Source organism: Fukomys damarensis, unplaced genomic scaffold, assembly GCF_012274545.1.
Source record: "Fukomys damarensis isolate Sample0158 unplaced genomic scaffold, DMR_v1.0_HiC HiC_scaffold_24, whole genome shotgun sequence".
NCBI classification, from domain to species: Eukaryota; Metazoa; Chordata; class Mammalia; order Rodentia; family Bathyergidae; genus Fukomys; species Fukomys damarensis.
Genome location: NW_022900936.1, coordinates 70,641,515 through 70,656,609, shown reverse-complemented (window position 1 = coordinate 70,656,609; position 15,095 = coordinate 70,641,515). Strand labels below are relative to the sequence as shown.

The following is a 15,095-nucleotide window of genomic DNA, read 5'->3' as shown; positions in this document are numbered from 1 at the left end:
GTACTTTTTATAAGGTTTTTCTAAACAAAGAGTCAGGGAATTCACAGAACAAGACTGCAAACACATTGCTTATCTTATGCAGGAAATGTTCTAGGGTCACCTTTTGTCAAACCATTTGCCCCTAGGCGGGCTGTTAACCAAGGTAGCAATTAGCATATGAAGAAGCACAGTCTGGCCTATTAGCATGGAGTAGCTTTGTGAAGACTAGTGGAGAGGATTGTAAACACAGTAAGGGGGGCAGGGGGTCAGTTTCCTGCTATCCCTTAGGGGGTCTGGTTTATGACATGTCTGGCATCCTGCGTTGGTCACCCCAGACTCAGGATGCCCTGTCTTGATCAAAGTCCTAAGACATTACCTTTGTTGACGCATACCAAGTTTACATACACTTCCTCTAATCTTATCTGTAGATAGGAGGGGGCGGAGTAGAATGGAATGTACTTTGTTATATGCAGACTCTCTAGGGCCTACGCAGCGGTTGGGGTCCTACACTTGCAAACCCTGAGTGCAACAAAATTGGTACCGGCTTAAACTTAAAAGCATTGGGAATCAATTTTCAAAAGTTTTGAGAGACCTACCAAAGGGGTAGCCCTGATACACTCTAAACTGTATGGGAGACTCTGGAAAATCAGAGGACTGTTGGAAGTGCTGCCATCACCCATCATTAGGATGAGGCTCAGGAGGCTTCTGTTGACTGAAGACTGCATTGACTGCTGGATCCCAGGCAGGGTCTGTCATGCTTTGTCAGGAAGTTGGTCTGCATTTTGTGTTTAGAAACATTGCATGGGTGGCAGAAAAATTTCAATGCAGTATGTTGTCGGGATGGTGGCATGATTACTGTTAGGGGCTTTTGGCTGGATCTATGTTGGAAATTAAAAGCAGAGACACAGCAGGGTGATTTGAAGTGTTTGGCCAGAGGGGACGCTCCAGTGGAGGTATGGATTACAAGGATGAAAAGAGGATAACGTCGTTGTTGAAAAAGAACAGGACAATGGAAGAATGACCTAAAGTCTTTTACCAGAAGGGAAGAGTGTATTTGGAATGTGGGAGATCCCTTGGGACATCTTTTAGTGTTGCTGCACCTGTTGTTGATGTTAATGGAAAGCAAGGATTATGATTTTAATAGCTCTCTCCTAGAAAATCAACAGCCACCGTCTTCCCCTCCAGTTCTCTTTTCATGCCGTTGGCAACAATCCTTAGGGGGTCTTGCGCACTCGGCCACACTGATTCAGTTCAGCTGGGCATTCCAAGTTGCCCATTAGTGCACCACAACTTACTGCATTGAATTGTACTGTGCCTCACTGGTTGTCTAGCTCCTTGAGGTAAGGGTCCTTCCCTTTATTCTGTTCTTAGTGCATACCACACACTTCCTTGTTAAGTGTGAGATAATGCACCTCACCTACTGAATTACGATGTAGAAATTGCTTATTTGGTAACTTTAGTATGGTTTATTACTTAACATATGTGTCTTTTTTTTTTTTTCAAAATTTTATTTTCTCCTCACAGTCAGTAGAGCTATCTGGGATGTTTATACAGTACCCAGCCCAGGTCTTGTGTGTGTGTTCCTGTGGCTTGTAAATAGAAAGACAGTGATGCATGTTGCTTATGGAGTTGTATCCTAGGAACTCATTATATTTGATGTAATTTCTCTTTCCTAAAAATGCCATTTAATTACATATGTCAATGTGTGTAGATCAGAGGTACTAGAAATTTAAGATTATAATGATCTACCTTAGATTAGGGAAATTTTCTAGGATTTAAGTCAGATTTTGTCAGAAGTCAGATTCCTTCATTATTAATATAGCTTATGTTGCATTTTGTGTTTTGCAGATTGTTCTCTCTGTATAAGAAAATTTCTGTCATATAAGACTCAGTGTCCAACTTGTTGTGTGGTGAGTTTTTATTTCCTTTTTTTATTAATTTAGGCAAATATGTCTGCTTCATGCACACTCAAAAGCACATGGGATGATGAATAGTCACTGAATTAAACTAAATAAAAGACATTTCCAGAAAGGGCCTCTAAAGTACATGTAAGAAGAATTAGGCCTTGTTTAATTTCTCATTATGCTTTCTGATAAACTAAATGTATGTTAGGAAGTAAAAACGAGTGTATGAAGTATTTTTTTATGTTTTTTTTTAAAAATAATTTTTCACTTTTGGTGGGAACTGCTGGTGGGTTATTCATTTCCAAAGGGCTAGTGTAAGTATTTATACAGAAGGAAAAGATTTATGGCCATTGGGCTTAAACCTAACTGGTCCTATGCGTCTTTCTCAAACCAGGGAAAACACTAGGGCATTTGTTAAGAGTTTTAAGACTTTTCAAGTACTGTAGTGAGAACAGGTAGAAAGGTAGGTAAGTACATAAGTGAGAATAAAGAAAGAGACAGTAGGTCTAAAAGGAATGACACCCAAACTAGATAGATAAAGGTTTAACTCTCTGCTAAATTCATTACGTCAGGGTGTCACTGAACTGGTCTGAATTTTGTGCTGTGCAGCAAGCGGTGCTGTTTGGCTCCCAGGTCCAAACTTTCTACCTCTGTGCAGCTTGTCTTTGCCAAGATGGCCTCATCACAGAAAGTGTAACATTTGTGCTAAATAAGTGCTGGGTCCAGTGTTTTACTCTTGCATTCTTAGAGACCAATCATATTTTAAAACTCTCTTTGAAAACTTTGTGGCTCTCCTAGTTTTTTACTGAAAATAGTATCTGTCTTATCCCTGCAAGAGGAATTTTTGGGAAAGCTGAGTACTGGCATTTTGAAGAAATTTTTGCTCATATTAGGTTTTATCTTAGTGGACACATGGTTTTGAGAGTTCTTAATCAGACTTCCAGTTAGCGGGTGCTTTTAATATTCCATGTTAGTATGAGATAAATGAACTTTATCTTGAGGCTTTCCTGGAAGACCTAGTGGTATGGAGAGTCTCAAGAGAATGGGCCAGGCATTTTTCAAAAACAAGATTATGACAAGTTAATTATTGTTTGTGACCTTCTACCATCTGCTGTTTTTCTTTTCTAGCCAGTCACAGAGCCAGACCTGAAAAATAACCGCCTGTTAGATGAACTGGTAAAAAGCTTGAAACTCACACGGTATGATTTAATTTTGTGACTAACCTCTAACCACTTTTGCTTTTTTATGTATCCCTTCTCTGTTCTTTTTAGTTATGGAATATAAATGAATGCGTATTTTGGAATAAAAGTGACAATGGTCATTATTCAGACATGGAAATCTCAGATGTAGCAATAATATTTTCTTCCTTAACAAAAATTCTGTTAATGAACAATTAAGAATTAAAATGCAGATTTAACTCTTACTGCATTTGGTGATATAAAGATACTGTACTCTTTGTTTACCTTGTAATTTTTTTCTGCTCTAATCCTAGGATCAGCCATGTCTCTGAGCCATCTCTGGTTTCTTTTTTTGGAGAATGATATTTAGAAATCAGGAGCAGGTTTCAAAGACCAGTAGTTATTGCCCCTGGGGTGTCACTGCTTCTAGGCTGTCTTGATGTGTAGAGCCTTCAAATAATGCGGGGAATATAATATAACTCCCCACCTGCTAGATGTCAAATATGCCAAGTTCATGTTTCCCAAAATCAAAGAATGAATTCTAAAGAACAACAGAGATTAAGAATAGGAGATATTTATTGAGAGGTGTAGCTCCTGAGAGGTAGGAGAGGACCTGAGTAGCTTGTCATAGACGCTACTTTATAGAGGAAGTTTTAAAGAGCAAAATCACGAGTTGGATATAATGTGGGACAAAACTATGATCAACCAATAAAATTACGAGTATAGCAGCTTAGGTAGTGTCGATCCAGTGGGGAAGCAAGTCATGTAGCAAGTGGACTTGGAAAGAGCAGGACCCTTTTTGGAAGAGATGAGCCAGGAGGTTCTGGTCACCCACCTGGATGACTGGTCTTTCTAGACCTTATTGGACCAGATGATACCAGTTATAGTATATTGCTTATCATTTGTTGAGCCACGTGGGCCTGGTCACTCCAGCTTTATCTTGAGGCCTGGTCTTCAACAGGTGTGCCTCCTGCTACAGTTGCAGGGTATTGTGTTTTCATCTTCTGCACTGACTTTCTCAAGGGCCCAGCCCTGTCTGACTGCCTATAATATTTCTAACTTAGCTGTCTATAGTAGTCTCAGCAACAGAATGGTGACAGGTACATGTGCATGTGTGTTCTAACCCATGTACACACACGTCTGTGATCAGTTCTGTCCGTTATGTACTAATGCATTCATTCTTAATCTGGTTTACTGAGCATGTACAGCATGATGCACCATGTAAAATACGTAAGTGGTTTTACTTTATAAATCTCTGATGTGTAGCTTTAGTTCCTGTCAAATGCATGAATGTGTGAAAGCAACTTTGGTCACCCAAAGGGCTATAAAAAGGCATGCTCACCAAACAATATCTTTAATTATTTTTAGTTTTAATTATGTAAATCAAGTGGTAATTTTTATTAAGAACATACTGTATTTGTATAGTGTGGTCAGGTGCCATTGTGGTAGGTATATCACTTTCTAGCTTATGGGGAACATTCTTGGAGGTACTTTATATTACTTTGAAAAATGTATAGAGATTTCTTCCTGTAGAATTGTACAGTTATTTATAGATTTGTATCCTAAAATGATTAAATTTAGTATTCTGAACCCATAAAATAAAATTCTAGAATTGAACTTCCTAGTAATTGGCCTGCTATTTCCCTGTGTGAGGGTACACAAAGATGGTATGCTTTCCTAGTGTTAGTTACTTTTCTCTTGTTGCTACGATAAAATACCTGACACCCAAAGTTAAAGGGAAAAGGTTTATTTAGCTCACAGTCTGTAGAGATTTCAGTCCAAAATTGGCTGGCTCCAAGGCAGCATAGCACATGGCAGAGGGGTGTCTTTGCAGAGGACCCCAACAGTTCTTTCTGCACCTTTTATCTCATCTAGAATACTGGGATTAGGATGGAATCTGGACAGATTTAGTAATCACACACCTTTAATCCCAGTGTCACACATTAGTCTCAGCCACCTCTGAGAACTCCCTATTGAACGCATGAGGCTTTGAGGGAACATCTAGACACAAACCATAGCATCTAGATTAAGAAACTCTGAAATTCTCGGCTTGCCTGAATTATTTTCTTATTGGAAATTCCTTCAGCAGTGAGTTTTCAGATAAGCAGATGGAGAGTCTGATTCTTGTGATTGCAGTTACTGTTTTTCTCACTGTTAAGTCCTTCAGCAGTGAGCTTTGAAGTCTCTAGAGGATAGAGCCACGTCTCTAGGAAGCATCTATGTGTGGGCTGTGAGTTTTTCTAAGACAGTAAAACTGTCAAGGCCTTTTTTTGCCTGTCTTCAGCTGGTACTGAGAGCATAACAACCTTCCTGCTAGCAAAGAGGAAGCAGGGGCAGATAAAGCATCTGTTTGTGGAAGGCAAGTCCTCAGTGTTGGAATGGATGTCTTCTACTTTCTCTCCCAAAGTAATAAGCTGTTTTGTTATTCATTACAGTGGGTGTGATGGGGTAGGAAGCATTCTTTGTTTGTTTGGAATGGATTTTATCATTTTCTTCTCTCTGTGTTTGCCTTTTTGGAATTAACATTCTCACTACCATCATCCTTGTATTTCTTGGATATCCATCATGTGTGAAATGCTTTGGTACTCCGTCTGCCAGATTAGTGGGGAAGAAATTGAAACTAATCCACTTTTATTACTTGTGTGAACTTTGGTTTAGGATGGAAGAAGAAAGTTTAATCTTATGACTAAATTGCAAGGTAATTTATATATTTTATTCTATTGTCTTTCCCATTTGTCATTTTCAATTCAATTTAATTCAAGTGCCATTCTGATTTTTAAACATGTAATATTCTAAATTGAATAATAAGATATGGGAAGTGATTTCAGAGGTTTTCAGATACAAAGCTGACATGCAGGTTTTACATTTTTTCCCCTTTTTTTAATGTATTTTTTGACTCAGTATTTTCTTTTCCTCAACTCAGTTTTATTTAAAATAATGTCTTCAAGGGCTGGGGATTTAGCTCAGTGGTTCCGCCACCTGCCTTGCAAGCACAAGGACCTGAGTTTGATACCCATTACAAAAAAAAAAATAAAATGTCTTCAAGAACCTGTTGTGTTGAACATTGAGGAGGGTCTTGTGCTGCTGGGGCTGACTCTCAGTCCCAGGGTCAGGGTTCTTTACCTCCAGCCTTTCTAGTAGCTAGACCACAGGAATGTACCACTAAGTAGAACATCCTTCTCCCTAAGTAGGAAAGTATTGTTTCTCTGTTTTGCATAGAAGCCAGTCTTTATCTGTGTCATTATTATTATTATTATTTTGGTTTTTGAGATAGTGTCTCACTATGTAGCCCAGGCTGGCCTCAGATTTGCAGCAGTCCTTCTGCTTTAGCCTCTCCAGTACTGGGATTATGAGTGTGTACTACCATGCCTGGCTATATGCTGTATCATTATTTTTATAATGCTCTTTGTTTTATCTACCATGAAGGTATGAGTTTTCTCCAGGTATTCAAAGTTTAAGATTTTAGGCATTTTAGATAATATTTGCTGTAGATAATTCCCCTAGCATCTCACAAAGAGAAGGTAGAATATCATTTCATTTCACCTTCACTTGTGATTATGATGTAGTTTAAAGTATACTGACCTTGAATTCAGGCAGATGTGGGATCTTGTCTGTACTAGTTTGATATGATCATGATCATGATTCTGATACTTAACCTTTTTGGCCTCTGTTTCACCTGAAAAACGGGAATAGTACTATTGATAGGGTTGTTGTAAGGATTAGAAATGAAGTCCACAAGATATTCAGGGTAGTATCTAGAACAAAGCGATAAAAAAAAGAGTTCTGTTGGTATTACTATGTATTCGCCCCAACTTAGTATTGTCTTGCCCTCGTGTACAGGGATGCCCTAAGATGCTAATAATGTGCCCTTTGTGAGCCTCTGCACATCTGGCCCAAGACCTCTGTACTTTTATTCCCATGTTTCGGGTCAGAACAAACATGGCAGGCTTTGTTAGAAATATAACCAAGTTAGTTACATGGTGTGATGACTGCCTGTTTTTACCCAGAGACCTATTTTAACTCCTGATTCTTAGCTACATTCAAAGGAGATGAGGTTATTTGTATAGTCAACAACCAGGCAGAACTTTTCTGTCCTTTCTTGAGTCACAGTTACTTATTCAGAACAAGAAACCATTTGGAGGGAAGCTGGATCCTTTTGAGCAGGTCAGTGAAATTCTTTGGGACTTTGTCCATCTGTAGAAATGAGTATTAATTTATCTTTGAGTCTCTCTGGCTCTGAGATGTCTGAGAGTCTATGATGAATACTGCTAGTCATTGAATACCAACTCATTTGGTTGTAAATTAGTAAGGTGGTGGCAAGGGAAAATTACCAATTCAGTGAGTCTAAACATTAATTTGGGAGTTAATATTTTCACCCAGCAAATTTTAAGGTACATGAATTATAAAATATCTCCTGGTTTTAAATGGCATTGCTGCATTCATGGCTTCCAAATTTAAGTCTTCAGCAGGATTTCTCCCCAAAATGTTAGACTCACATCCAAATGCTTATTTTACATCTCTCCTTTGACCTCTGAAGAGCAGCTGTTGTTTAATGTGTCCAAAAGAAAACTGATTGCTCATCTGCCCCTCCCTGTGCCAGCCTGCTGCTCTCCAGTCTTGCTCAGCACATTAGACAGCACCCTCCTTTCGTTATCCAGCCTAGAAACCTCAGAGACCCACCGGACTCCTCTCTCTTATCCTACACCATCTACTGGTGGATTAGTAAAGCCCACTGGCTACATTTTGAGAATACTAGAATACTTCCGGATTCTGGCTGCTTTGCATCTCTTTAGCAGTACCATACAGATCTGGTCTGAGCTGGTGTCAGCCTCTACGACTGCCACTTTCTAATGGTCTGCTTATTTCTGCCTCTGCCCCCTTACAGTCTTCTCTGAGGACAGCAGCTAGAATGGTTCTTTTAAGGTAAAAAGTCAGATCATGCTTGAAACTCTCCAGTGGTGGCTTCAGATTAGACAGCTTTATGTTACTACAGCAAAATACCTGAGTCACTTAACTTTATGTAGAGAAAAGGTTAATTGGGTACAGTGATGCTTACCTAAAATCCCAGTGCTCTTGGAGGCTGAGGCAGGGGAATTGTAAGTTCAAGCCCAGCCTTGTCAACTTAGTAACTTTGTGAGGCCTTGTCTTAAAATTTTAAAAAAGTAGCTCAGTGGTAAGGCCCTGGATTCAGGGAGGGTGTGTGTAGGGGGGGGCAGGAAAAAAGGTGAAATTTTTTATTTTGGCTGATATTTCTGGAAGTTCCTGTTCAAGATGGGCAGCCTTACTGATTCAGGCTTCTAATGAGGGCAGTGCATCATGTTGGGAGTGTATATTGGGGCGAGGCATAATGGAGCCAGGAAACAGAACTAGGGACCACAGTCCCATGGCTTCTCTTGAAGATATACCCTGGTGACCTAAGAATGTCCCATTGGGCTTCACTTGTTGCAGGTGTACAGCAATCCCCACCCTACCACCATGGGGACCAGACCCACAATACCTGGGTGTTTGGGGGACATATACATTCAGGCTGCAACTCTGCTCTCTTGTGTGGAGCAAAAGCCTAGGACCTCTCTGTCAGATCCTCTGATCCCTGTGTAACTACTTTCCTCCCCTTCACCATGTGCTTATTCAAGTCCAGGCCTTTTTGCTGTTTATCAGTTGTGTTCACCACTGTGGATCTGAACTTTATGCTTATAGGTGAACTTCTCCTTGTAGTCAGGTGTCTCACTGTTTAGCCCTCCATTTCTCTGGATTCTTATCTCATAGGCCGTGCTTAGTGAGGTCTTCTCTGACCATCTTGTTAAGAATATCCAGATCAACTCCTCCTCATACCTAGTTCCATTTTTTTGTTTTGTTGTTGTTGTTTTGGTACTGGTGATCGAACTCAGGACCTTGCATTTGCAAGGCAAGTGGCAGCACCACTGAGCTAAATCCATGGCCCTTCATTTATTTTTTTGACACAGGGCCTTCAACTCATTGTGCTGGGATTGCAGTTGGCCTTTTTTGTTTGTTTTTGATTTTTTGAGGCAGGGTCTTGCTGTGTAGTTGAGGCTGCCCTATGTAGCCCAGGCTGGCCTTGAACTCACAGCAGTCCGCCTGCCTCAGCCTCCTGAGTGCTGGGATTACAGGTGTGCACCACCATGCCCGGCTCCAGATGGCATTTTTAAAGCACTTTTTATACATGTGTGTTTATTCTGTGCTTACTTTATTGTAAGCTTTGTGAGGACAGAGACTTTGTTGTGTTGTATTTCTCTGCTAGGAGGAGACAGTACTTGGATAAAGTATTGAGTTTTAATTTTAGCATGGGAGTAGCTTTATCATAGCGCTACCACTACCTGCCATTGTAGGATTGAATTCATCTGAATTTTGAAAAAAGATGAAGAGAGTTTTCTCCAGAGGAGACTTAGCTGGAAGGAACTGCATAGAATGGAAGTGTTTTATTAGTGACAGTTTTATTTATTAGACGAACAGCAGTTGCTTTCCTTTGTTATAATGAAATTAAAACTTTTGTTAGAACTTTCTTAGTATCAAATCAAATCCAGATCCTGGAAGGAAAAGAGATTATTATTAATTGTGGTTCTATATTTTTATCTGTTTCCTCTTTTAGAGGAAAGATCCTTCTGGTTTTTTTAAACTTCCAGTATGGCTTTATTATCAAAAGTAAAATTTAACCATTTTATTAGTACATATTTTACAGAATAATTTGCTTCCTTGTCACATATTCATGCATGCCTATAAAGTACTTTGATTGTGTCTTCCCCCATTATCCTCCTGTTCTCTCTTCCGTTCTCATCCCCTTCCCCTTCTCTAATAATCTTCTACTTCTGTGTTGACTCTTTCCCCAGATTCCATATCTGAGAGAAAACATGCAATACTTGTCTTTCTGAGTCCGGCTCACTGTATCTAACATGATATTTCCTAGTTTCCAACACTTTCCTGAAAATTACATAATTTCTTTCATCATCATCATCATCATCATCATCATCATCACAGTCTATTATTATTATTATTATTAATTTTGTTTTTTTGAGACAAGTTCCCAGTATGTAGTCAGCAGACTGGCCAAAAGCCAGTGCTTCTCCTATCTTAGCCTCTGGAGTGCTAGGAAAAATGACCTAATGTTGTTTTTCCTTTTGACTGAATACTCCATTGTGTATGTATATCACATTGTTTTAATCTGTTCTTTTGCTCATGACTACCTATGTTAATTCCAAAAGGTGGTTGTTACAAACAGTGTCTTAATAAACGTGAGTGTGCCGTTATGTTTGATTGCTTCAGTTGTATACCAAGGAGTGGTAGAGTTGGATCATACAGAATTTGTAGCTTTACTGTTTTGAGGCCCCTCTGCCTTGATCTCCATAGTGGCTTTACTGGTTTACATTCTCACTGACTATGTAGAAGGGCTTCTTTTATTATTTTGTGTATTCTCGATGATAGTCATTCTGATTAGGGTCAGATAGAATCTCAGTGCAGTTTTGATGTGCAGTATGCCTTTTTCCTGATGGCTAATGATGTTGAATATGTTTTCCTATAATTATGGGCCATTTATATTTCTTTTGATATGTTTTCAGTTCATTTGTTCATCTGTTGAATTACTTGTTCTGGAATTTTTTGAAATCCATTATATATTCTGGAAATTAGTCCTCTGTTGGAAGAGTAGCGGTAAAGATTTTCTCCCATTCTTAGGTTGTCTTTTCAACTGTATTGTTTCCTTTGCTATATAGAATCTTTTAATTTGATGCAATCTCATTTGTCAGTTCCTGTTCTTATTTTCTGAGCTATTGGAGTCTTATTCAGGAATTTGTTGTCTATATCTTCAAGTGTTTTCCCCTAGAAGTTTCAAAGTTTCAGGTCTTATATTAAGGTCTTTGATCTATTTTGAGTTGATTTTTATATAGGATGAAAAATAAAGATCTAGATTCAGTCCTGTACATGTGACTATCTAGTTTTTTCAGCATTATTTGTTTAAAAAAACTGTATTTTCTCTAACCTATATTTTTGGCACCTTTGTTGAGAATCATTTAGCTCTAGCTGTGTGGGTTTATTTTTTGATTCTCTATTCCATTCCATGGGTCTACATGTCTTATTTTTATGCCAGTACCATGCTGTTTTTGTGGCTCCAAAGTGTATTTTGAAATAGGCTATTGTGATGCTTCTACCATTGTTCTTTTTGCTCAAGATTGCTTTGGTTTTTCAGGGTCTTCTGTGTTTCTTTGTGAATTTTAGGTTTTTTTATTTCCAGTTCTTTAAATAATGCTATTTGTATTTTGGCAATTGCATTGAATTTGTAGATGGCTTTTGGTAGTATAGCCATTTTAACAATATTAATTTTGTCAGTCCATAAATTTGGAAGTTCTTTCCATCTTCTAACGTCTTCTTCAATTTCTTTTTTCACGTGTTCTAATTTTCATTATAAAAGTTTTTCACCTCCTTGATTAGGTTTGTTCCTCATATCTTTTTTTTCCTGAGTGTGTTGTGAACGGGATTTTTCTCTTTTCCCCTTTCTCTGTCTTTCTCCCCTCTCTCTCTTTATTTTCTTCTCTTCCTCCTTTCCTCTTTTTTTTTTTTCTTCAGTACTGGAAATTGAATTCAGGGCCTTTGCATGAGCTACCTTCCTAGCCCTTGAGAAAGTTTAAAAAACTTTTTTTTTCTTTTTGAGAAAAGGTTTATTCAAACCTATGTTGCCAAGTTGCCCAGGCAGCTCTTGTTTTATTTCTTTGATCTTCTATATTTTTCTTGATTTTTTTTTTCAGGAAGTTCATTATTAATGTATAGGAAATCTACTGATTTTTGATATTGCTTTTATAAGCTGCTACTTTGCTGAATTTGTTTGGCAGTTTTAGGAGACTTTCAGTGGACTCTTCAGGGTTTCTAGGCATAGAATTATATTATCTGTGAACAGGGATGTTAACTTCCTCCTTTCTGGTTTTTATTTCTCTCTCCTCTCTGCCATCTTCCCCCACTGTCTCCTTTTATTTCCTCCTCTTGCTTGATCCCTCTGGCTAAAGCTCTCAGGACTGTATTAAATATGAGTGGTGAGAAGGGGCACCTTGTCTGTTCCTTATTTTAGAAGAAATGTTTGAAGTATCATACTGGCTATGGATTTGTTGTATGTATCCTTTATTATGTTGAGGTATGGTCTGTCTATGCCTTATTTCTTCAGATTTTTTTTTTTTTAATTTGGTACTGGGGATCAAACTCAGGACCTTGTGCTTGGGAGGCAGGTGTGGTGCCACTAAGATAAAATCCCTGGCCCCTATTCCAGTTTTATCATGAAGGGATGTTAGATTTTATCAAAGGCTTCTTCTATTTGAGATGATTATGTGATATTTTTATTCTTAATTTTATCCTTAATTCTGTATATGTAGAAAAATACATTTATTGACATTCTTGTACCAACCTTACATCTGTGGAATGAAATCAACTTTATCATTATGTATGATCTTTTTAATGAGATTTAATTTGATTTCATTCTTTTATTGAGTATTTTTGCATCTATATTTATCAGTGATATTTGTCTATAGTTTTCTTTTTTTATTATTGTTCTGTCCTTATCAGGCTTTGGTTGGTAGGTTCATACTACTGAATTAAACCTACTTTTGGTAGGTTAATACTGGCTTTCTTTTCTTTTTTTTAATTGACTTGAAGGGCACGCTGCCTTTGAACTGCAGTCCCACTTTTTTTAAAATTTGAGACTGGGTCTTGCCAAGTTGCCCAGGCAGGACTTAAAACTTGCCATCCTACCTTAGCCTCACAAGTGCTGGTATTACAGGCATGCTAGAATGAATTTTGAAGAGTTTCTACTCTTTCTATCACATGAACTAGTTTGAAAATCATGGTGTTAGTTCCCCCTTTAAAGTCTAATAAAAATTCAGTAGTGAATTTGTTCAGTCTTGGCCTTTGTTGTTATTGTTGGGAGACTTTTATATTACTGCTTCAGTCTCATTGCTTATTATTGATCTATTTAGATTTTTAATATCCTTTTGGCTCCATTTTGGTAGGTCCCATGTTATCTAGAAATTTTTCCATTCCTATAGATTGTCTGTTATATTGGCATACAGTTTTTTATAGTCCTAATGAGCCTCTGGATTTCAGTGTATCTGTTTTAATAGCCCCCTTTTTGGCTCTAGTTTTATTTATGTATATCTTCTCTACATTTTGATTTGGCCTGGTTAATCTGGTGAAGAGTTTATCAATTTTGTTTATCTTTTTGAGGAACCAAATCTTGTTTTATTTCTTTGATCTTCTGTATTTTTCTTGTAGTTTGTGTTCTGCTGTGATCTTTATTCTTTTCTTCTACTGATTTAGGGATTAGTTTTTCTTTTTCTGAGGTTTTGAGAAATATCATTAGGTTATTTATTTGAGATGTGTTTTTCTAATAGTAGGCACTTATAGCTACAGACTTGCCTTTTAAAGCTTTCTCTGTGTCCCATAGGTTCTGGTAGATTGCATTTCCATTTTCATTTGATTCCCCTCCACATTTCTTCAACAACTCACTGATCATCCAAATGTATTGTGTTGTTTTATCTTGCTGTTAATTTCTAGTTTCCATTATATTCTGATAAGGTATATGAAATTATTTCCATATTTCTGTATTTGTTAAGGTTAAGGAAGCGGCCACAAATAATGATCTATTTTGGAGAAAGTTCCCTGTGCTGATGAAAAGAATGTGTATTCCACAGTTGTTGGATGAAATATTCTGTAGATGTCTATTAAGCCTAGTTGATTGATGTACAGTGTAATTTAGATCTAATGTTTCTATGTTGATTTTTTGTGTTTGTGTGTGTCTGAACTAGTTGGACTAGTTGAAGCTGGACTAGTTGTGATAAGGCCTACCTCTTCTTAGTAGATTATTTCCTTTTTCAGTATGTAGTGACTGTCTTCATATTTTCTGGCTTTTGGCTTGAAGTCTATTTTGTCAGACATAACTACTCATCCTTATTTTTGGGTTCTATTTGATTGGAATGTCATTCTCCATCCTTTCTTTCACTTTCAGTCTGTATATGTCTTTGCCAGGAAATTGAGTGTCTTTCAGACAGCATACGTTTGGATCTTGTTTTTAATTCATTTGTTTTTAATTCTAGCTAAGACTATATCTTTTAGTTGAATGGTTTGCTTTTATATGTGACTTGGTGATTCTACTTTTTAGATTTCAGTGTTCTTTCTCTGTTCTGTACTTTGTGCAGCTTAATTATGGGATAGTGTGAATTCTTTTCTGGTCATAGTTGGGGTTCTAAATGCCTCTTGTACCTGGATTTTCATAACTTTCCCAAGATTTGGATCATTTGTTTTCACTGAATAGGCTTCCTATGCCTTTAGTGTGTTCCTTGGCTTCTTTGTCTAAACTGATTACTATCAGGTTTGATCTCTTAATTGTGTCCCATGGGTTTTGACCTCTTAATTGTGTCCCATAAGTTTTGTATGTTCTGTTCATAATTTATTTTTCTTTAATATTATCTGAATTCAGTCATTCATAAGTCTTGTCTTCAAACCCTGACATTCTTTCTTCCATTTTATCTAGTTTGCTTGTGAGGTTTTCAACTGAGTTTTGTATTTGGCTTATTGAAGTTATCATTTCCACAGTTTGTTTGATCCATTTGTAAATTCTATTGAATTACTCTTTCATTTTCTGTATTGTCTTCCTTAATTTATTCAATGATTTATTTGTATCCTGTTTAAAGTCATTAGTCATTTGTAAAATCATTCTTTTGAATTATTTTTCCAGATTTGCACCCATTTTGATATCTTTGGATTCTCTAGAGGAATCATGGTGACTTTTTTTTTTCATATTTCATGAATTTCTTTGTTGAGATTTGCATATCTGTTGTAATGTGTATCTTTTATGAGTGTTCTTAATAATTGGCCTTCATTTGAGGGCTTGATCCCTACTATCACTGAGAGAAGAGAAAACAAATTGCAATAGTAACAATTGTACAAAACAAACCAGATACAGAAAATATAGTAAAAAGCAATTAAAGTCATCAACTGTATCAACAATAACAGCAGACAAAAGGGGTGAAAGTAATATGGAATG

At 37.4% G+C, this 15,095-nt stretch overlaps 1 protein-coding gene across 4 annotated transcripts in view; it reads left to right on the top strand.

Moving 5' to 3' along the window:
- The window catches only part of Rad18 (RAD18 E3 ubiquitin protein ligase), a 143,107-nt gene that overhangs the window by 25,330 nt on the left and 102,682 nt on the right, over nucleotides 1–15,095 (top strand). For all 4 annotated transcript variants that reach the window (XM_010618704.3, XM_010618714.2, XM_010618721.3 and 1 more), the window contains exons 3-4: nucleotides 1,828–1,889; nucleotides 3,012–3,082. In XM_010618704.3, the coding sequence (XP_010617006.1) occupies nucleotides 1,828–1,889; nucleotides 3,012–3,082 (133 nt within the window). The remainder of the gene's footprint in view (nucleotides 1–1,827; nucleotides 1,890–3,011; nucleotides 3,083–15,095) is intronic.